General features: G+C 34.0%; 1 protein-coding gene across 1 annotated transcript in view; it reads right to left on the bottom strand.

The window, feature by feature from the left end:
- The window catches only part of LOC149925453 (protein white-like), a 41,256-nt gene that overhangs the window by 10,877 nt on the left and 6,534 nt on the right, over positions 1 to 23,845 (bottom strand). The window contains exons 2-14 of the mRNA XM_090160892.1: positions 21,135 to 21,370; positions 20,999 to 21,064; positions 16,705 to 16,803; positions 16,388 to 16,626; positions 16,211 to 16,313; positions 9,324 to 9,395; positions 9,213 to 9,241; positions 6,802 to 6,907; positions 6,377 to 6,514; positions 6,132 to 6,224; positions 5,503 to 5,560; positions 4,637 to 4,714; positions 4,473 to 4,578 (exon numbers count right to left, since the gene is read on the bottom strand). Of these exons, the coding sequence (XP_090017018.1) occupies positions 4,473 to 4,578; positions 4,637 to 4,714; positions 5,503 to 5,560; positions 6,132 to 6,224; positions 6,377 to 6,514; positions 6,802 to 6,907; positions 9,213 to 9,241; positions 9,324 to 9,395; positions 16,211 to 16,313; positions 16,388 to 16,626; positions 16,705 to 16,803; positions 20,999 to 21,064; positions 21,135 to 21,370 (1,423 nt within the window). The remainder of the gene's footprint in view (positions 1 to 4,472; positions 4,579 to 4,636; positions 4,715 to 5,502; positions 5,561 to 6,131; positions 6,225 to 6,376; positions 6,515 to 6,801; positions 6,908 to 9,212; positions 9,242 to 9,323; positions 9,396 to 16,210; positions 16,314 to 16,387; positions 16,627 to 16,704; positions 16,804 to 20,998; positions 21,065 to 21,134; positions 21,371 to 23,845) is intronic.

The following is a 23,845-nucleotide window of genomic DNA, read 5'->3' as shown; positions in this document are numbered from 1 at the left end:
TTATTCGCGTGTTCTTTGTTATGGAATTTTCTAGAATAGCAAAGTTAAACTAAAACGTAAACCAAGTTTAAAACGAAACTAGTAACTGGGAGAAAGGTTGAAGTAAGTAACTTTTTGGATTTTTCGGTTTTTAATTTTTGAGTTCCCTATATTATTGGTTTAAAATTATTATAAACTAAATTAAATATAATTTTTGAAAATTTGTAATAAAAGATCTGCTCCTTCGTGTTTTACATATATTTAAAAACTCGAGATTTTAATGAATTGTTTGCAAAGTATGAAAAATATAGCAGATCCTTTGATTTTAATTGTAGTTAGTAGTTACTTAAAAAAAGTCGCTAGCTGACTTGGAGTTGATGTAGTTAAATTTTAAAAATGTGTATTTTAAATTTTGTTTGTAAAAGTTTTTTTTGAAAAAGTTTCGTATTATAGTTTAAATTTATTAAATAAAATAAAATAAAATATAAATTATACATTTGGTTTATTATTTTACTATTGCAAGTAAAATGAACAGTAATTTCAATTACTTTTTTAGTTTTTTTTGACAAATATGCAAACTATTTAGTTATTTCAAAAACAAATACGTCGAATTATTTGGTATTCGAAATACTATTGGTTAGTTTTTATATCTTTAATTTAATTTTTCAGAACAATTTATCTTTGTCTAGCTTCTTCTAACTTTAATTTAGATGGCCTTATAAATCGCACAATTTTTACAGGACTTAAGCTAGTCAATGGTATACAACATTACAAAAAGTTCTAATGGTACTGATTCACGATGTCAATTATTCTAGATTTAGTTTCGAACTGAGAGACTGTTTAAACTAGTTCGCGTGTTTCACTTTATCTTTCAAGTTCTATGCTCTCTTCCACTATGACGCGTAAACGTTCGGTTTCTACGTTTAAATATGGTTTATAGTAATATGACGGTTCAATTGTGATTTAAACAATGGACACGATTAAAGTTTACATTTATAGATTTTTGAAAGTAGAATTTTCTTATCAGGGAGATAAACACATTGACATAATCAAAGATAATAAAAACTTTCAGGGGAGCCCACCGCACTCCGCTCAGACCCAACCGCGGATTACCCTAGGGTGCGGTGCGGAGATAAAAGTTACCGCGGGTGGGTCTGAGCGGAGCGCGGCAGCTATATTCAAGATGCCTAAAGCCCAACATATTTGCCACACCTTTAATCGTGTCCATTGTTTAAATCACAATTGAACCGTCATATTACTATAAACCATATATAAACGTAGAAACCGAACGTTTACGTGTCATAGTGGAAGAGAGCATAGAACTTGAAAGATAAAGTGAAACACGCGAACTAGTTTAAACAGTCTCTCAGTTCGAAACTAAATCTAGAATAATTGACATCGTGAATCAGTACCATTAGAACTTTTTGTAATGTTGTATACCATTGACTAGCTTAAGTCCTGTAAAAATTGTGCGATTTATAAGGCCATCTAAATTAAAGTTAGAAGAAGCTAGACAAAGATAAATTGTTCTGAAAAATAAAATTAAAGATATAAAAACTAACCAATAGTATTTCGAATACCAAATAATTCGACGTATTTGTTTTTGAAATAACTAAATAGTTTGCATATTTGTAAAAAAAAAACAAAAAAGTAATTGAAATTACTGTTCATTTTACTTGCAATAGTAAAATACTAAACCAAATGTATAATTTATATTTTATTTTATTTAATAAATTTAAACTATAATACGAAACTTTTTCAAAAAAAACTTTTACAAACAAAATTTAAAATACACATTTTTAAAATTTAACTACATCAACTCCAAGTCAGCTAGCGACTTTTTTTAAGTAACTACTAACTACAATTAAAATCAAAGGATCTGCTATATTTTTCATACTTTGCAAACAATTCATTAAAATCTCGAGTTTTTAAATATATGTAAAACACGAAGGAGCAGATCTTTTATTACAAATTTTCAAAAATTATATTTAATTTAGTTTATAATAATTTTAAACCAATAATATAGGGAACTCAAAAATTAAAAACCGAAAAATCCAAAAAGTTACTTACTTCAACCTTTCTCCCAGTTACTAGTTTCGTTTTAAACTTGGTTTACGTTTTAGTTTAACTTTGCTATTCTAGAAAATTCCATAACAAAGAACACGCGAATAATCTAGCTAATAGGCGTTAGAATAAACAGCTTCTGCCTTTCGCTAAGAAGTTTTAATACACACAGTACGAAAAATGGACGTGCAAGTTACTCTTAGGCCTAAAATAGGCGTATATAGGACTAAAATAGATTAACGTACTTAAAATGAACTGGTAAAAAACAAATAAGCATCGAATATATTTCCAAATTAATTAATATTTGAGTGAAATAAAGCGTGAAAGTTATTAGTTTCAAAATGATATTTACAAATCTTATCCGCACAAATTTAATTTAATTTTAATTTTAGTGTTTTATAGTATCTGTCTGACTATATTTGTGTATAAGAATTATATTTTACCGTATTTAAATAGTAATAAAAGCGAATTGAAAGTTTGAAGAAAATATGAATTTAGTTCGTAAATAAAATCCTTTTATAGTACTTTGAAGGACTCTTAATACGTTTTCAACTTGAATAAAATTAAAAACAATAATCTAAGATACCCTTTAAAGTTAAATTCCTTTAGAGTTTATCAGTAAAACCACTTACTTTAAGTATTTTTTCAATCCTTTTACCTATATTTACATATTGGAATTGTTACAAAAGGTTCTTTTAAACGTAACTTAGTACATTAATTAAGTATTTTTCATTTACCGTAATTAAAATATAGGTAAGTGGTTTTTATCTTATTTTATACTTACGGAAGCGATAAATAAATTATAGCAATAAATTTTTGCGGAATTGTTTATTCATTATCCACAAATTTTCCGATTTATTTAAAAAACGTTGGTAATCAAAACACTCGTGACATTTGTCAAATATTCCCTGACGTAGTTAAAAATAAAGTGTATTTCATGTCGCTATTTAAAACACTTGACATAAAGATAAGCAGAGAAAATAATTATTAATTTAATTAAACTCATTTATAAATTTTATAAATTAACTTGAAATATCGTAAAGCCGATAATAATAATATAAATTTATTACAAATCGCCCATTTTAGAGATAAAAATGAAACGATTCAAAATATCTACAAAACTTAATTTTCATAAATAGACAATAGTTTTAAAATTAAGTTGGCTTATGGTAAAAATTAGAATAATTTAGGAAATTGTTAAAAATTAGTAATTTTAATATTTTAATATTTTTATATTTTATTTTATTTTATTTCATTTTATTTTATATTTTATTTTATTTTATTTCATTTTATATTTTATTTTATTTTATTTTATTTTATATTTTATTTTATATTTTATTTTATTTTATATTTTATTTTATTTCATATTTTATTTTATATTTTATTTAACAGGGCTTAAGCCAATCAATGACATACAATATTATCCCTTTACTTCTCTGCTCCCTTCCAACTATCTTGCAATATTTTCAATCCAATTGTATTTGTTTTTATATCTTTAACTTTATTTCTCAGTACAATTTCCCTTTGACAAGCTTCTTCTAACTTCAATTCCCACTTTTTTAAATGCTTTTCCATTTCGTCCAAATGTTCTTTTATTTCTTGCATATCTAACCACGTCCTATTATACTCTTCCACTATTTCACTAACTTCCTCGAATGAATGGAAATCCATATGACTATAAGTAACAGAACACAATAAATATAAAACGTCCAGCAATGTTAAAAGTTAGGTCACCAGAAAGACCCTTTCCTCTTGTTGTTTCTATTTCAGTGGAAACGAAACTTGGACTTCAAGACGCCCGCGTCTTTTACGTTTATATGGATTATTCATGACGGTTCAATTTTGATATTATAAATGGACACGTATAGTAGGGAGCTGGATCGAGAGTGTGGGGGATAAAAAATTAATCTAGGTGAAAAAATTATTATAAATAAATACCGATTCAATATACGAACGAAACTTAATTATTAATTTAATTAAACTCATTTATAAATTTTATAAATTAACTTGAAATATCGTAAAGCCAATAAAAATAATATAAATTTCCTACAAATCACCCATTTTAGGGATAAAAATGAAACGATTCAAAATACGTACAAAACTCAATTTTCATAAATAGACAATAGTTTTGAAATTAAGTTGGCTTATGGTAAAATTAGAATAATTTTGGAAATTCTGTTAAAAATTAGTACTATTACGCGAAGTTCGCGACTATTACGCGAAGTACACGACTATACGCGAAGTACACGACTATTACGCGGATTGCACGACTATTAGCGAACTTGTAGGCGTTATAATAGTAATTGTAGGGAGCTGTTGGCTCGCGTAGCATGAAGGGCTGGAACTGACTCAATAAAAGTTTTACAAATGTAAGATAGGAAACTATAACTATAAACTTATGTTAAAAGTATATTGATTAGATATCGTACTTGGTATTGATGAAGTAACCACTCATCAAATTGAAGCTGACCATTATTGGCGATACGATAGTCCGTAGCAACATTGGAGATGGTATGAATGTAAACACCAAAAACCCTGGAGAATCAAGACGGAAAAATAAGAGAGGTTAGTTAAATAAATAATAAATAATTACCTATAGTTTTTCCGCATCTCACCAAGAGCAGAGTTATCATTAAGAATGTTGCAAAGGCTGCACCGCTATGGTACATCCCTGGGAGAAAATAGATGCCGTTAAACCACAGAGAAAAAATTAAAGAGCACTTCACTTCCCGTTCAGGGGGACATTCCTCCACGGTTGGGTCATATGGTGGTAGCCAAAAGAGCGAGATCCTCCCACATTGGGTGAATATAGGGCTAGATAAAAAAGGAGAGCGTCTTCCCATAGCTGAGGGCAAAAGGGGGAGATCCTCCTCCCACAGTTGGAAAAATATGAGGGTAGGCCAAAGGGGGAGATCCTCCTCCCACAGTTGGAAAAATATGAGGGTAGGCCAAAGGGCGAGATCCTCCTCCCAAGTTAGAAACATATGAGGGTAGGCAAAAGGGGGAGATCCTCCTCCCACAGTTGTAAACATATAAGGGTAGGCAAAAAGGGGAGATCCTCCTCCCACAGTTGGAAACATATGAGGGTAGGCAAATGGGGAGATCCTCCTCTCTCAGTTAGAAACATATGAGGGTAGGCTAAAAGGGGAGATCCTCCTCCCACAGTTGGAAACATATGAGGGTAGGCAAAAGGGGGAGATATTCCTCCTAAGTTGAAAACATATGAGGGTAGGCAAAAGGGGGAGATCTTCTTCCAAGTTGGAAACATATGAGGGTAGTTCGATCAGTGCAGACACAAATTTTGCTGCTGGCGACAACGCTTTGTTTCCCCTCTATTAACCCCCATTCTTTATATGATCCGTGCCTAGCGCCGAGGTACTGAGGTAATGGAGGCCGAGAGTGGGACCAAGGAAGAGGCATGGTACAATTTTTCTAACCGTGCGTGTTTTAATTCCTTACCAGCACTCCAATAGAAAACGATGCAATGGAGAAATACGCTCAATACTTCAAATGGAATCTAATTATATATAATTATAAATATTAAACCAACTCCTTTGATTACTTCGACTCTTTCAGATCTTGTAACCATAAGACTAATTATATTACATAAACGTGTCAGTATGTCTAAATAATTACAAATAAAACATCTTCAAGGAAATTGCATAGAAGTAATATTTCCGAGAGCTAGAACTTGTAAGTAACTGTTTATATAGTGCTTGTTGAAATAATGGAAACTTTTCACTTGCACGGTATGCAATAATTAAGTGTTTGATTTTAAGCAGGTAGTTTTTTTTGACATATTAAGTCTTAGCAAAAACATGACGTTATATTAACAGGAAAAACGTTACCATTATTTCAACAAGCACTATATAAACATCATTTTGCAGTTCCTGGCTATATATCGAAAATATTACTTCTTAGCGATTTACTTCGAGATGTTTTTTAAGCGCCTATTAATTAAGACTAATGACGTATTTCGAAGTCTACCATTCAAGAATAGACTCTCAGTAAAAAAATGAAAGCATGGATGATAATCAATTGACACACTTATGCGAAACATAGTTATGAACTTTTGTTCTAATATTTACCTCTGAAATTAGTTTAGTGGCGACTAGAGCTGAACAACTGTACAATCCAGAGCGATGTTCGTTGTTTAGGGTCGGAAATTCTTCAGACAACGCCTGGAAACAACATTCAAATTATAGAAAAATTCGGGGTGCGTCTAGTTGCCAAGAATTATTGGAATTCCTTATAAGAATGATTCTGGTGTTGGTATTTAAAAAAATTATCGCAAGAATTCTGACAGACCTAACGCAAACCCAAATATACTCACGAAAATTTCACGACCCATGTTAAAAGACATGTAAAAAATGAGAAAAAAGTTGATGACCCCGCACATGTTACGAGCGGCCAGCATATTCATGGAAGTCTCTTGTCTCCAGAACAGGAAAGAAGCGCTTATTGTAACGGCCTAAACGAACGGGGAAATAATAAAATGAGTTATCTTTTTAATATATAATTACTCGAAGGGTCGGACATTTTCCAAAATCCCGTACAAAATTGGGGTCAAAATCGTCTAATTCAAAATCCCAGATTTCTCTTGCCTTCGATGGTAAATCCTTAAGAGAAAATCTAGGATTTTGTTTTTAAATACCAAAATAGCAAATTTCTTTCTTTGTATGGAAATTCCTTGAAAGAAAGTCGAGGAGCCTTTAAGAATCCAAAATCCGTACAAAATGTCGCGTCCCTGGAAATTACCCAAACGGAGGCTTCCATTCCGATGTAATTCCGAAACTTTCTCCTCCCGATTAAATAGGATCTCCATAAAAGGGCTTTGTGCTCTTCGTATTTGCTCACTGTAGTTCTATAACGTGTAAAAACGAAAATTAGAGAGGTTACGATGACCAAATTTCCTGTTTCAAACATCGTCATTTTCATCGTCGACATGGCCATTTAGTAAGGGTCGCTTATTTGGACCCACCCTGATCGCTAGAATACGTTTAACCATAAGTTAATAATAAACTATATTGTTGATGGAAGTATCTAACTACTCTCTCCCCACTGGATTAAGGGGTTTTCCCCCGAGTTCTTCGGTTTCCCCTTCCATAAAAACTTGTTGAGGTTAACGGTAATAGTTAGTGTAGGGAGCTGTTGGCTCGCGTGGCATGCAGGGCTTGCCACCACCCTCCTACGCATTGTAACCCGGCCACCTGTATTAAAGGCTTCAAAAGTCGCTTGACGACTTAGGCCTAAGGTGGTGCCTTGGGTATTAGCCTAGCTGATTATTATATCCCCCCTCATACCATTTTCTAAATAAGGATCACCATTTTCTAGATAAGGATCACCATTTTCTAGATAAGGATCACCATTTTCTAGATAAGGATCACCATTTTCTAGATAAGGATCACCATTTTCTAGATAAGGATCACCATTTTCTAGATAAGGATCACCATTTTCTAGATAAGGATCACCATTTTCCAGATAAGGATTACCAGTTTCCAGATAAGGATCACCATTTTCCAGATAAGGATCACCATTTTCCAGACAAGGATCACCATTTTCCAGAAAAGGTTAAAAGATCACCATTTTCAAGATAAGGTTAAAAGATCACCATTTTCAAGATAAGGTTAAAAGATCACCATTTTCAAGATAAGGTTAAAAGATCACCATTTTCAAGATAATTAGGATCACCATTTTCAAGATAAGGTTAAAAGATCACCATTTTCAAGATAATTAGGATCACCATTTTAAAGATAATTAGGATAACCATTTTAAAGATAATTAGGATCACCATTTTAAAGATAATTAGGATCACCATTTTCAAGATAAAGATACTATTTTCAAGATAAAGATACTATTTTCAAGATAATTAGGATTACCATTTTCAAGATAATTAATATCACCATTTTCAAGATAATTAGGATTACCATTTTCAAGGTCGAGATCGTCTTGCTTAAAGTCGCATTTCTTTACTAAAATATTTTACTAAATTTTCGAGATCAACGCTTTGATGGTCAAAATCGCCATTTTCAAAGTCAGTATAGACCATTTGTGCATCCTTTGTTGGTGTATAACATCCAGCTACGTCGAGCTGCGAATCGCGAACGCGCACATTAAAAATAACTTGGAAACGGCAAAAACCGAAAAAAAATATTTTCCCATAAGCATTTCAAGCAAAAATGAACGCGAAATCAAGAATTTTTAAAAAACTAAAGAAGGATAATTTATGTTTTCAATTCTAACGAAGTTATTTCTCTAGCCATTGCCTTAAGAAAGCTGTTGCACGTTTTAAACATTTTGAGTTAGATACGTCCCTCCGAAAGGGTTGTTAACTTCTAGTTGAACGTCTAAAGCTTTTATCGAAGACATTCCATAAGCTTGAAATATTAAGAAATATACGTTATCAGGCTGGGAAGTAGCTTGTAAAAGCCTGATGAATAGTCTCGAAAAAGATTTTTCCCAAATCTGAAATAAGATCTAAATTTATCAAAGATATACTAAGCTCGAAAAGGACTTGCCTCGAAATGGAAATATATTGAAACTGAATAAAATCAATAATTGTCTCAAATTTTGAATTTCCAAGAAGCGTTTGGTTAATAATCGATTAATCTCGAAATTAGACTTTTCAGTTTAGATAGAGCCACGAAACGGCTAACCAGGGCTAACAAGTCGCCTGTTGAATTTTGTATTTTCTCGAGAAATCTGCTACAACAAAATTAACTAATGCGATCAGAAAAAAAATCGAAATACATCGCAAGTGATTTTGGGCCAATCATTTTCGAGCCTAGTAAATTATTCTAAATTTCGATTTAATCAGATTTGAGGTTATTTCAATTTGTACACATCGTTTTCTACGCTTATCCAATATTAACCACAAACTTTCGAAAAAATTTAGATTCGAAACGAAACATTTTCCAGCTTATTAGTTACCAAATTTTGAGGGTATTTAGAATCAATAATATTTATTTTCGAGACAATTCACGCACTCCAGTCTGGTAAGTTCAAAGTCTTCCTAGGAGTAGTAGTGAGGGTAAGCAAACGTAGAAACTTAAACGGAAACTCCAGAATGTTTTGACAGTACTACCAAGTTCGCTTGAAGGCGTAGACGTTCACGTTCATAAAGTATGATGATTAACCTCTCAAATAAATTAACAAAAATAAAAACTCACTTTGAATCGTACAGCATTTTCCTGTTAATCTGTTTAATACGGGAAATAATATTTCAAAATCCAAAATTAGTTAAATACGGCATATTTTTGTTAACATCTGCTCCGTTTTACATCTTTCGGTGGTTCTGTTTCCGGGCCAACAAGAGCGTTAGATGTCATCTTCTCAAATTCGTCGCATATCATCTAATTTAAAACGTGATTAACGTAAAATTTATTAAAAAAAACCCAATTTAATAAGCTTAAAACAACCACTAAATTGTATATGTATACACTGTGAATGTCTAGAGTGGGAGAAACGGGTGGGGCTTAAACTATGTCAAATGTAAGCAGTGTCGCGGACGTTAATTATTTGAATTTCCCTCAGGCCCGTACATGGGGGGGCGCCAGGGGAAGCTCAGCGCCCCCAAATGAGTACTTGAGCATCCCCAATCCGGCCGACCCAAAAAAAATCGATTGCTCAATTACCGAAAGATATGATCTAAAATATTTGTATATTAATCAAAAAGGAAAATTACTTTTACTAACGAGCTAGTATCAGTAGATATTTGAAACCATTTTACTATAGTTTTTGAAAATTGCTTTCGCGCGTCTCACTGCACCAGAAAAACTTTTCAATTGTAGAAATATTGAACCAGCTTATCAAAAATGTTTTGACGGATATTTTAGGGCTACAACCGGGTACACGAAAAAGAGAAAAGTGATTAGACTCAAGGCATTGGCACCCCCAAAACGAATTTGAGCGCCCCCGAGTTTTGGCGGCTGTGTACGCGCCTGAATTTTCCCTTTTGAGATGTGTGGACTTTCTTTATTTTCGATCAAATGAAAACCTGGCCAAACTGGAATTCTGAGTAAAATTTACATGGTGATTCGACAACCACTACTCACTATGGAAACGGCCTTTAAACGGTGGAACAAAATATTCGGTGGGGTACAAATGGAACGCTTTTTCCCAAATTATAAAATAGCTAAAATCCATTTGGTGATATTGTCTAAGCACCCTATTCACCACACAATAACTAAACTCGATTAAATTAATTTGTTCAATCATTTACTCTTTCTCGTCGTTTTTGTGTTTCCCCGCCACTGCCAAAAAAATTGGCCAATCAAAATCAAAAGAAGCTTATAATAAACCCCTCCAAGAGGAAAGTACCTAACTCCCCATTCCGCTCAGAATAAAATCGAATAACATTCACTTCACGACCATTTACCGAATTAATTGAGGGTAATAATCCACGTTGCCCTTGAAAATTTACCCGCCGTAAGCTAGTCTGCAGTAGCCTAATTGAGAGTTTAAAAATTAATTTGTGTGTCAATTCAAGTGAAAAATCTAATTGTGTATTACACTAAACGATTTGTGTGTTCAATAAGAAGAATAAAAATGAATTTGTGTGTCAATTCAAATGAAAAATCTAATTGCGTATTACACTAAACGATTTGTGTGTTCAATAAGAAGTATAAAAATGAATTTGTGTCAATAATAAATATATTTTATAATTTGTGTGTCAATAAGATATATATTTTATAATTTGTGTCAATAAGAAATATATTTTATAATTTGGGTCAATAAGAAATATAATATCTAATTAGTGTGTCAATAAGAAATACATTTTCTAATTTGTGTCAATAAGAAAAATATCTAATTTGTGTGTAAATAAGAAGTAAATTATCTAATTTGTTTAGTACACCAACCGATTTGTGTGTCAATAAGAACTATAAAAATCAATGTGTCAATAAGAACTATAAAAATTAATTTGTCAATAAGAACTATAAAAATTAATTTGTGTCAATTAGAAAAATATTTTCTAATTTGTGTTTCAATAAGAAATATATTATCTAATTTGTTTTTTAATAAGAAATAGATTTTCTAATTTGTGTCTCAATAAGAAATAGATTTTCTAATTTGTGTATCCATAAGAAATATATTTTATGATTTGTGTCAATAACAAATATATTTCCTAATTTGTGTGTCAATAACAAATATATTTCCTAATTCGTGTGTCAATAACAAATATATTTCCTAATTTGTGTGTCAATAACAAATATATTTCCTAATTCGTGTGTCAATAACAAATATATTTCCTAATTTGTGTGTCAATAACAAATATATTTCCTAATTTGTGTGTCAATAACAAATATATTTCCTAATTCGTGTGTCAATAACAAATATATTTCCTAATTTGTGTGTCAATAACAAATATATTTCCTAATTCGTGTGTCAATAACAAATATATTTCCTAATTTGTGTGTCAATAACAAATATATTTCCTAATTGGTGTGTCAATATTTTCGAATTTGTGTCAATAAGAAATGTTACACGCAAAATTAATTATAATTCCACCCCACGTAGTTAATAGTACTTCATCTTATTTTATTAGTTATTAGATAGACTACGTTAAGAAACCGAGCTTTCAAATAAATCGTACAGCACTTTTCATTTGTCACGTAGCTCATAGATTCTATCCAATATGACTGAACGCACTTCTACCAACCTTGATATTTAACCACGTTTCAGCATTGTCAAACTTACTCGTCAATAATTTCGGGGCAAGATTTTAATTGTTCGATAATATCGGCGTACTATCCACATTGCTTCAGTATCATCCTATATCACAGCTCGGACGGCGGACAAACGGCCATAGATAGCGGGATATCTCAACTGCTGGCAGTCGCAGCACTGACGCAAGCCATATGTTAATGTTATCCATATTAGAACGAATGGTTTATACTGGCTCTATCGCCTCTAATAATAGCTGCGACTATTTGTATTAATTTAAATACCCGTCTTTTAGTGTATTACATGGGAAATATAAGCGAAGAAAATGTTAGTTTACTGGTGATCCCTTTGACTATAATTTGTAATAGGCCATTTCAAATTTTGTTTTCTTTTTACCATCTGAATTCCAATTTAGAGTTTTAACTTCGCTAATGGAATCAACCATGTCTACAAAACTACCAATATCTCCAACGGTTCGATTGTAAATCGCGTCTTTACATTTCATTTGAGCAATTAAAATGAAAAAATCTCTTGAAAACACCCTATTTCATTAGAATTCCAGGACTTCATTTTAACGGTAAGGAATAGCTATAGTAAGAGAATTATGAAAACCGAGCCTATATCAATGCCGCATATACTTAGAGCTCGGGAAAACGGATAAATTAACCGCCATAATTTCAATTAACTATAAAAAATTCGACTAACTGTTTATTTATGGAAATTATTCGCGACTATTATTCGATTTAATATGCAACAAATAAGTTTTTATTCGGATAATTTTCGGATATGGATATAAAAGAAATTAACGGAAAATTTCTTATCCGAAAGCCGAGCCTATGATATACTCTGTTAACTCTTTTTGTGAATTATGTTGATCTTTCTAGGAAAACCCTTGAAAAACCAATTCATATCCAATGCTGATCTTCAGAATCTTTTGAAATACTACACTACTCTCAGGGTAACGTTTTATCGAATTATTGTTTCATATATTATAAAAAATTGTTATGAGGAATATTTTTATCATGTCCAGTTTTAACATTGTGCTTAAGCTCTCTTAATGAGGAACTAAAGTTTATTATTCTGATGCCTTACGCATTGCTCTGTTTCGATTTATTTCCGCAAAGATGTTCACATCTATTTACTCTGCAATCTTTTTAAAGAATGGTACCCCATTGTCTCATACAACCAAATGTCCTTAAAATCATGTTTTAAATTACCATTGTAAATATAATGCATAAAAAGCGTTGTCAGCCAATTTAATAAATCAGTAGGTTCAATTAGTTTCTCTAAACTTAATGCTAGACCACATTATCCTTTTCTAGACCATTTAAGGAAGTTTGACCTCCAATTATTACAATTATTATTAGTTAAATAAGACGAATGTATTATTATTTATTATTATTATATTTTTCAGAATAGACCGATCTATAACTGCTTTCTATGTTCATTAACCTGTTTTATGAGACGAGCGGAATTTATTATATTTTCTTGGAGCTGAGCGGGAGATAGCTTTAGCAGTATTCAATTCGAAAATGAGCGAATGAGAGAGCAATCGCTTTCCTTAAAAAATTGAAAGAAGGAAAGAGATGAGCTGTCAGTAATCTCGTTTGATATGAGCGTATATGAAAGATAAATTATCTAAACCGCTCTTGAGAAAAGCGTGAGATACAAATATGTCAGGTTAGCATGAGCGGTTTGTGAGCTGAGATTGAATTTTAAAAAAATGCCAACCACTGAGTATGAGGTTTGTGAAAGTTTGGCCAGATTTTCGACGAAGATAACATTATTTACTTGGCAAATGTGTGGTTGGTTTCCACGAGTGTCGGAGTGTGGCAACTAGGCCTAGGATTTAAGTTATCCACTTGTTTATTTTATATTATATATTTTGTGTAATAAATGTAATTATGGGAAAGCAAAATTTTAGTCAAAAACATCAGTTTCGAACTTGTTAACTTTATAGACATTGTCTCAGACTACCAAATAAAAAACCCTCAGCAGCGTTCAAACAAGGCTTAATGTACGAAAAAATGTTTAGAAATACCTTCAAAATTATGTCAGACCCACACAAAGACAGAAAAGAAGCTAACGCCTGGAAACCAAGGAAAAGAGAGAGTTGAAGCTAGTCCCATAAACTTCAAACTTGGTCGAATAGTCTTGGTGTAATGTTTGGCTGGTTTTGCTTGGATTTTATTGAACGGTCTATTCCGTAGCTTATGAATAGTTTATAATGTTTGGCGAAATAATTTTTCTTTAATCTAACGGGCGTTACACTAAATAGCGTACATAATTTATGCTTAATTATGCGTAATTATTATCTAATATGATGCCCGTTATGCATTATGGTCCAATTTTCAAATCTTTGAAGAACTTAGTAAAAATATTTCAACGCGACTATTTTCCAAGATGGCAGCTAAATAATGGTCGCAGCTGTAAAATATAGTAGTTTATGGTTTACAAAGTCGCAAACTTATTATATACCAATTTTCTTACTATTTGGAGATGATTGCGGATAATACAAAGGAACGCGTTCATGGTGGGCATTTTACAAAATGGCAGCAGCATATTAATAATCGCAAGCCTAAAAGATTTTAGTACAGTGGTCATAGAATCTTAAACGGGCTACGTACCAATTTCCGTAATTTTTTAAGAACTTTTTGAAAAACAAATGGCTTTCCAGCAGTGCTTCCACTTGGACAATCTCCTTTCTGCCTCTATCGGTTCTAATAAATCCCTTTTTATCACTTTCACAATTTTTTAACTAAAACAATTTTTGAAAAATCCCTTAATTTTCCCTTTTCCCTCTCTTCCAAAATAAAATCAATTTTAGGTCGGAAAATCCCTAAAAAGGGATAAAATCCCTCAAAGTGGAAGCACTGCTTTCCAGGCGACAATTTTTCAAGATTGCGGCAAATATTTATCACAGACAGACTTTAGTAGTTTTCCTTAACTATGTATTAATTTTGATAATTTTCGGTTGTGGTTGTGGATTGTTTAAAAGAATTTTATTACTTTTGGTCATTTCCCAAATTGGTGGGCAAATTTATAATCATAGACTTGAAAATTCTTATTTTCTTACTATGTACTAATTTTCATCATTCATTGACGCCGTAGCCAATACGGCTCCATTAACTTTGCACCCCCTAACCCCCAATTTGAAAATCTAATATGTGCACCATAATGCACTCTTCATACACCAAGTCAAGTATTTTGTATTATAAATGTTCTTAGAAAGTCAAGTATTTTGTATTTTAAATGTCCTTAGAAAGTCAAGTATTTTGTATTTTAAATGTCCTTAGAAAGTCAAGTATTTTGTACTTTAAATGTTCTTAGAAAGTCAAGTATTTTGTATTATAAATGTCCTTAGAAAGTCAAGTATTTTGTATTATAAATGTTCTTAGAAAGTCAAGTATTTTGTATTATAAATGTTCTTAGAAAGTCAAGTATTTTGTATTATAAATGTTCTTAGAAAGTCAAGTATTTTCTATTATAAATGTTCTTAGAAAGTCAAGTATTTTGTATTATAAATGTTCTTAGAAAGTCAAGTATTTTGTATTTTAAATGTTCTTAGAAAGTCAAGTATTTTGTATTTTAAATGTTCTTAGAAAGTCAAGTATTTTGTATTATAAATATTCTTAGAAAGTCAAGTATTTTGTATTTTAAATGTTCTTAGAAAGTCAAGTATTTTGTATTTTAAATGTTCTTAGAAAGTCAAGTATTTTGTATTATAAATGTTCTTAGAAAGTCAAGTGTTTTGTATTATAAATGTTCTTAGAAAATCATGTATTTTGTATTTTAAAAACTTAAAATGGGGTATTTTATTTTAAACACTTAAAATGCGGTATTTTATTTTAAATACTTAAAATGCGGTATTTTATTTTAAATACTTAAAATGCGGTATTTTATTTTAAATACTTAAAATGCGGTATTTTATTTTAAATACTTAAAATGCGGTATTTTATTTTAAATACTTAAAATACTTTTCCAAAAAAAGATTTACAATTTTTCTTCATTTCTAGTAAGTAAGAATGATTGAGACGACTTTTAGCGTTGTTCCCAATCCCCTCATGCTCAAAGATTAAACTCCTTCCCCTAAAACAAATCAAAATGGGCCCGGGACCTCATGGGTTCCCTAACACTGACGTCTTCGGGACAGCACAGTGGTGACGTTTTTCCTTCCCCCACTCGTGCAGGGAAAAAATCTGACCATGACGATCGTATACGATTCATACTCATATGAATAATGTATTTTAGCTTTTTATATCGCTAAATATTAATTAAGTATTTTAGATATTTATATCGCAAGATATTAATTAAGTATTTTCGATTTTTATATCGCAAGATATTAATTAAGTATTTTCGATTTTTATATCGTAAGATACGAATCAAGTATTTTATATATAATATATTTCTGGTACATCGTAAGTATATTTTCCACACATTATTCTTGTTCGTATTATCCATGAATATATTCTTATATACCCGGCTAACAGCAAGGTGGACTAACCTGAACTTTTTCTTTGCATTCTTGGGCGTTTGCTCGAGTGATAGCCAGGGTTCGTACGAAAAAGTCTGCTGGGTTGAAATCCTCCGGACAATGGAAACCTAGACTGCAATTAGAGACTCTTACACAAATCGAACACCCCAAAGGGGCACTATTTCCCGCGTTGTAAGCTCGACTGACCGGTTGAAAAACTGCAGGGCATCTTTGGCCGAGCCGAAGAAAGCCACTCGTCCTTCGGCCATCAGAAGAACGCTGTCGAACTTGTGGAAGGACGAAGATGAAGGTTGGTGGACGGTGCACACGACGGTCTTGCCTTTGTCGGCCAGTCCTCGCAAGACACCCACCATTTCCGCCGCCAAGAAATAGTCCAAACCCGTCGTGGGCTCGTCGCACAACAGCAAAGGAGCCTTCGTCAGTATCTAGTCAGTGAGAATACATCAATTTAAAAGGTTCTTATATCTCAAAAGTAAACGAATTAATAAAATCCTAAATAAAACCTCAGAAGCGAGAGCCAGTCTTCTGTATTCGCCACCGGAAATTTTCAAGTTTTGCCTTGGCAATCGAATGCAGGTGTTCTGGCACTTTTTCAGGTGCATCTGAAAGTAAAAAATTATAGAACACTTAATTATCGTAACTAAAGTAGTTCATGAATGATCAGCCAGCAGCCCCTAACCCAAAAAAAGAAGCAGTTATCTACGTCCGTGACCAAGGGCTCATCCTGGATAATGGTGGTTCAAACTTTGCAAGTTACGTTTTGAGACATTAATGCTAATTTACTAGATTCCCGAGGGATCTCCTGAAATAGGACTAGAAAAATCCTAAAATGTGGATGCTATCACTAGGGCTCGGGGTTTTCTGATCATTTCGATCGAAAAATTCAGTGAACTATAAATAATCGGACAATTTACAGATAATTTTCCGAATAAATCTCTCGCACGTTTCTCCGATGACATTTTAGTTCAAATAAATTTCATATTGTTTAGCTGATTAAGTTTTTATGTATATAAACCTATGTGGTTTTTTAAACATAATAAGTTTATCATTGCCTATGTTTTCGAAAATATATTTTACCCGAAAAACCACGAAGAGCTTTAACTATTTAATTTTGTAACTGTTATTTTATTTTTTAGAAATAACCAAACAGATTATTGGTTCGTAATAGAAAGAAATTGAACATATTTCCGAGAAAAGAAAACATCGTATTTTTGAACCAATTTTACCGTCATTAATTAATCAAAAATATTTTTCAAATCAAATAGAAATAATGCTAATTTAAACGAACAACAAAACATATGCAATTATCCAAATTCTGTATTACTCGACTAAATTTATTTCAAATTTATCGTGTAAGTCGGGTAATAATGCTAGATCTAAATTCAATATTCTTCGACTCAAAGCAAATAACATAGACTTAAATACGTCATAGCATAGATTTTGAATTCCCATTAGAAAGGCTAGAAATGAAATAAGATGTATGTACTTTGACACATTCCCCTTAAATATTGAGTTACGAAAACGAAGTCTTTGGAGACATAAGAACTTTCTAAAGTTTTAAATACTGAACACCCACCAAATTAATAAAGCAGGTGTCGCGATAAAGTGGCTGAACTGGTCTTGAAGATCTGCAGACCAGAAAATTAGAGACCCTATCATAGCCTAGGGCCTGGAGTCAAAGATAAATGTCTCGAGAGGGTGGGCATCCGTACTTGTACTGTTGAAGAAACCAGGTGGTACTTGTACTGTTGAAGAAACCAGGTGGTACTTGTACTGTTGAAGAAACCAGGTGGTTCTTGTACCGTTTGAAGAAACCAGGTGGTTCTTGTACCGTTTGAAAAAACCAGGTGGTTCTTGTACCGTTTGAAAAAACCAGGTGGTACTTGTACTGTTGAAGAAACCAGGTGGTTCTTGTACCGTTTGAAGAAACCAGGTGGTTCTTGTACCGTTTGAAGAAACCAGGTGGTTCTTGTACCGTTTGAAGAAACCAGGTGGTTCTTGTACCGTTTGAAAAAACCAGGTGGTTCTTGTACCGTTTGAAAAAACCAGGTGGTTCTTGTACCGTTTGAAAAAACCAGGTGGTTCTTGTACCGTTTGAAAAAACCAGGTGGTTCTTGTACCGTTTGAAGAAACCAGGTGGTTCTTGTACCGTTTGAAGAAACCAGGTGGTTCTTGTACCGTTTGAAGAAACCAGGTGGTTCTTGTACCGTTTGAAGAAACCAGGTGGTTCTTGTACCGTTTGAAGAAACCAGGTGGTTCTTGTACCGTTTGAAGAAACCAGGTGGTTCTTGTACCGTTTGAAGAAACCAGGTGGTTCTTGTACCGTTTGAAGAAACCAGGTGGTTCTTGTACCGTTTGAAGAAACCAGGTGGTTCTTGTACCGTTTGAAGAAACCAGGTGGTTCTTGTACCGTTTGAAGAAACCAGGTGGTTCTTGTACCGTTTGAAGAAACCAGGTGGTTCTTGTACCGTTTGAAGAAACCAGGTGGTTCTTGTACCGTTTGAAGAAACCAGGTGGTTCTTGTACCGTTTGAAGAAACCAGGTGGTTCTTGTACCGTTTGAAGAAACCAGGTGGTTCTTGTACCGTTTGAAGAAACCAGGTGGTTCTTGTACCGTTTGAAGAAACCAGGTGGTTCTTGTACCGTTTGAAGAAACCAGGTGGTTCTTGTACCGTTTGAAGAAACCAGGTGGTTCTTGTACCGTTTGAAGAAACCAGGTGGTACTTGTACCGGTTGAAGAAACCAGGTGGTACTTGTACTGTTGAAGAAACCAGGTGGTACTTGTACTGTTGATGAAACCAGGTGGTACTTGTACTGTTGATGAAACCAGGCGGTACTTGTACTGTTGAAAAAACCAGGCGGTACTTGTACTGTTGAAAAAACCAGGCGGTACTTGTACTGTTGAAAAAACCAGGCGGTACTTGTACTGTTGAAGAAACCAGGCGGTACTTGTACTGTTGAAGAAACCAGGCGGTACTTGTACTGTTGAAGAAACCAGGCGGTACTTGTACTGTTGAAGAAACCAGGCGGTACTTGTACTGTTGAAGAAACCAGGCGGTACTTGTACTGTTGAAGAAACCAGGCGGTACTTGTACTGTTGAAGAAACCAGGCGGTACTTGTACTGTTGAAGAAACCAGGCGGTACTTGTACTGTTGAAGAAACCAGGCGGTACTTGTACTGTTGAAGAAACCAGGCGGTACTTGTACTGTTGAAGAAACCAGGCGGTACTTGTACTGTTGAAGAAACCAGGCGGTACTTGTACTGTTGAAGAAACCAGGAGGTACTTGTACTGTTGAAGAAACCAGGAGGTACTTGTACTGTTGAAGAAACCAGGTGGTACTTGTACTGTTGAAGAAACCAGGTGGTACTTGTACTGTTGAAGAAACCAGGTGGTACTTGTACTGTTGAAGAAACCAGGTGGTACTTGTACTGTTGAAGAAACCAGGTGGTACTTGTACTGTTGAAGAAACCAGGTGGTACTTGTACTGTTGAAGAAACCAGGTGGTACTTGTACTGTTGAAGAAACCAGGTGGTACTTGTACTGTTGAAGAAACCAGGTGGTACTTGTACTGTTGAAGAAACCAGGTGGTACTTGTACTGTTGAAGAAACCAGGTGGTACTTGTACTGTTGAAGAAACCAGGTGGTACTTGTACCGTTTGAAGAAACCAGGCGGTTCTTGTACCGTTTGAAGAAACCAGGTGGTTCTTGTACCGTTTGAAGAAACCAGGTGGTACTTGTACCGTTTGAAGAAACCAGGTGGTACTTGTACCGTTTGAAGAAACCAGGTGGTACTTGTACTGTTGAAGAAACCAGGTGGTACTTGTACTGTTGAAGAAACCAGGTGGTACTTGTACTATTGAAGAAACCAGGTGGTACTTGTACTGTTGAAGAAACCAGGTGGTACTTGTACTGTTGAAGAAACCAGGTGATACTTGTACCGGTTGAAGAAACCAGGTGGTTCTTGTACCGTTTGAAGAAACCAGGTGGTACTTGTACTGTTGAAGAAACCAGGTGGTACTTGTACTGTTGAAGAAACCAGGTGGTTACCTCGATTTGTTTAGAAAGTTCTTTTTTACCTATCACACGAACCCAAACCATAATGTTAGCATTTCCTGCTGCTTGGTACGTTTACGCTTGTAGCGGAATACTTCCAGGGGCTAGCAGGCCACACTTTGAAGCTCTCTGGCGCTCTTTTAACTCATCGTAGGAAAATGGGGGGAAAATAGGCATACTTCTCAACTCACGCCTACAACTCCTTCAAATTTTTGCATAACCTTTTGAAACACCCTGTATATGATAGAATCGCAAAATTAATTGAAAATTAATTTCCAAAACATTGTACGCCCGTAAAAAAATCGGTTCAATATTATCAAACGGGACGATAGTTTTCGTAAGTCTGGAAACGCTGCCCTCTTTAGCGCTTTGATAAACCAACAGAGATAAGAGGAGAGCCAGCAGAGACCAGAGGGAGTTCCAAATTGAAATAATTAAAATCTGTTTGACGTTGAGCGTTAGCATTCCATCTCGCGCGTGTAGACGCCGGGAATTGAACCGCGCCGAGTCCAGTCTTAAAAAAAGTTATGTTAACTCCTGTCGCGGCATTAAACTATTGCTACTATTACTACAACAGCAACTACTACTACTACTACTACTACTACTACATTTCGGCCATAGCAATAGTGCCATATCAATGTGGACCTAAAAATGATAATTTGCTAGCCTCTGTGCGAAAACCTAGTAGCGTGACCACCGATGTCCTCTTAAGTTATAACGGATAAAAGAAATAAATGACTCACATCTGAGATTATCTCGTCCACGATTTCCATTCTGTTCGTCAACACCCCGGATATCTTCAATCTCGACTATAAAAAATACAATTCGGTAAGCCCACATTTGGCTTATATTAATTTACGAAAAGCTTATCTATTCTACCAGGAAGTAGAGGTGTTCCCGAACAGTGAGGCATCCGATGAAGCTTTGAAACTGCGGAACGTAGGCTGAGATTTTGGAAATGTTGTTTCCAATGTCCACTCCGTTCACCTTGACAGATCCTTCTATTTTCATGTTCTTCACGAATCGTCCAGTTAGGGCGTTCAGCATCGTGGTTTTGCCAGCGCCACTGGCCCCCATGATTGCTAACAACTCTCCTGGTCTGGCGGACGCCGTTACTACAAAACAAGTAAGACGAAGTTGAATTACCACTGTTGTTTCAGTATTAACGATTTTAGGCGGAAGTATCCAATTTAGTAAAATCACTAAATATCCTGAAAAGTAAAACTGTAACCCTAAAGGTATATTAACACCAGCCCAAGCCAGTAGCCAGGATTTTTCAGTTGAGGGGGCCCGGAAAATTCCTAAGGCTATGATTACTTTAAAATGAGCTTAAAGGTGCACACGGGCAACAATGGCGTTTGGCATTGGCACGCGTGGTTTAAATAGATATAAATTAAATTTATATAAAACGTAAATGGAAGTTGAATTTCAAACACATTAGTTTGGTCTTTATGTAAATTATTTCTTTGAGTTTTTACCACAAATTTATCCATACTTGATTAATCTCATGCGAGTCGATAGCGAAACTAAAATGGTGTAAACTGAGAACGAATTGAGAATGTTCTATTGTTGTGAACTATAGAACATCACTACACGGAGGGAATAAAGTGAAAGCCGCAGTTAGTATACTTGGGTAAAACTAAATAAACGACGACACCTTATAATCCAATCAATATTTGTACTTGATTACATGCCATATTATTGTTTCTGCTACAGCGAAAACTTTCAACTTCAAATGGCGGAAGTGGTACTAATATAGTAACGCAAGGTATAGGAAAGTAAATAATATAGTTTGGGTAGTTGGACTTAACTAAATATAATATGTAAATACGATATTTTTTATTTTTATTTTTCGTTTACTTATTTTGATATTTTTCTAGGAGCACAATGATATTTTTCATTGGGCAAGGATACTTTTTGAGGGGGCGCTCAAAGTTTTTTTTGAGGGGACCCTCACTGGCTACCGGCCTGCACTAGCCAACATTTTTGCTAAACATTTCTGGCCAAAATGGGGAAAACATTATCAAAAACGAACGGTCGGTTCTAATATTTAAACCGTATAATTTTCATATACACTCTTTTGATTACACAAAATTAAATGATAATATTAATTTGAAATACCTTCATTAATGTAAATTGGTCTTAATTGTAGTACAAAACGTATTTTTTAATGAATAGAGTAAAATCCAAGGGCGTATTTAAGGGGGGGGGGTTGAACCCCCAAACTGATGACTGGGGGGGGGGTTGCCTAATAATAATCAGTGAAACTTCCGTCAGCACCCCCTTCCCTTGAAATTTTCCCTCAAAACCCCCCTTAAGTACATGATAGGCTTAATTTTAAGACCTGTTGTTAAACTTGCATATCAGTTTAACTATTAGTTTTAAGTAATTTAATTATGGATAACTATCAGAATTTTGTTGTTCAATCTTTGTGCAACGTAGACTCTTTTGCAAAACGTGTTACCTATATCGTATTTCCATACCAGTTGGACAATTTTTTTTTAATTTTTGTTTTTGGGAATGTTAAGCTTAAATATGTAGTTTTAAGGTGTAACACACATTATCACTATTAAATGTACAGAGTTATTAAAAAATGCTGGTTTGGATTTGTCTAGTGCATAAAAAGTGAAGATTTATTTTTTATTTTAGTAGTAATCTACTTTTTATAACCTGCATTGCAACAGGTCTCAGGCCCTTAAAAACAGCGATACAGAGTAAATTGAACTAACTAACTAACTATTGAATTAAAACCTCCGCAAGGTTTTATGCGAATGGGAAACCGAAGATATCGGGGAAAACCCATTAACTAGTGGGGAGATAATTTGCAAACACTACGCAGAAGGAGTGATTCCAGATTTTTACCCAGTGCCACAGGCTGGGATCGAACCCCACTCCTCTTGCTGCGAAGCGAGAGTGCTAACCACTTTGTCACCCCAATAATAAACAATGTTTCGGACTTTAGACAGGCCGTTTATGAAACCAAATAAATATTGCAGGTGCACTCTTTTTTCGAAGAATAATCAGTTTTGACTCAAAATTCCAGCCAGAAACTTCAAGCGCTCGAATTTATGAGGCAATCGAAGAACTAGAGCGACTTAACATTTTCAGACACATTTCTAATACTTTTGCCGATGGATCTGGTGCTCGCAATTTTTTATTAAACTACGTTAAACAGGTTCTGAATTGACTAACATTTATTTTGGCAACCCGTAGCGGAAACTGGAAGCTACACCTGGAGTCGTTAGAAACGATGTGCATATACTTTCACGCACACGACCAACAAAATTATGCGCGAAGGGCTCCCCTGTACATAGCCGATATGAGAGAGCTAGAGACCGAAGATCCAGAAAGTTGGAATTTTTTAAATGATGGGAATTTTGTAATAAAAAAGTCAAATTCCCTTCACATCTATGGACCCTGACAAGAGCATAGAGAAATTAAAATTCAAGGAGGGGTTGTGGGAATAACTGGAAACTCGTCAGCTCTCGACTAGTACTTTCTCATCGCTCCCATATTAAGAGTAGAAGAGTTCAAAGATATCATTGGAATTGTAGGAAGAAAGAACTCATCACTTCATCATGAAAGAATTG

This window comes from Leiobunum rupestre, chromosome 10 (genome assembly GCF_980474605.1).
Source record: "Leiobunum rupestre chromosome 10, qqLeiRupe1.1.hap1, whole genome shotgun sequence".
Lineage (NCBI taxonomy): Eukaryota > Metazoa > Arthropoda > Arachnida > Opiliones > Sclerosomatidae > Leiobunum > Leiobunum rupestre.
The sequence above is the reverse complement of the archived record's forward strand: the minus strand, read 5'-3'. Positions and strand labels throughout refer to the sequence as shown.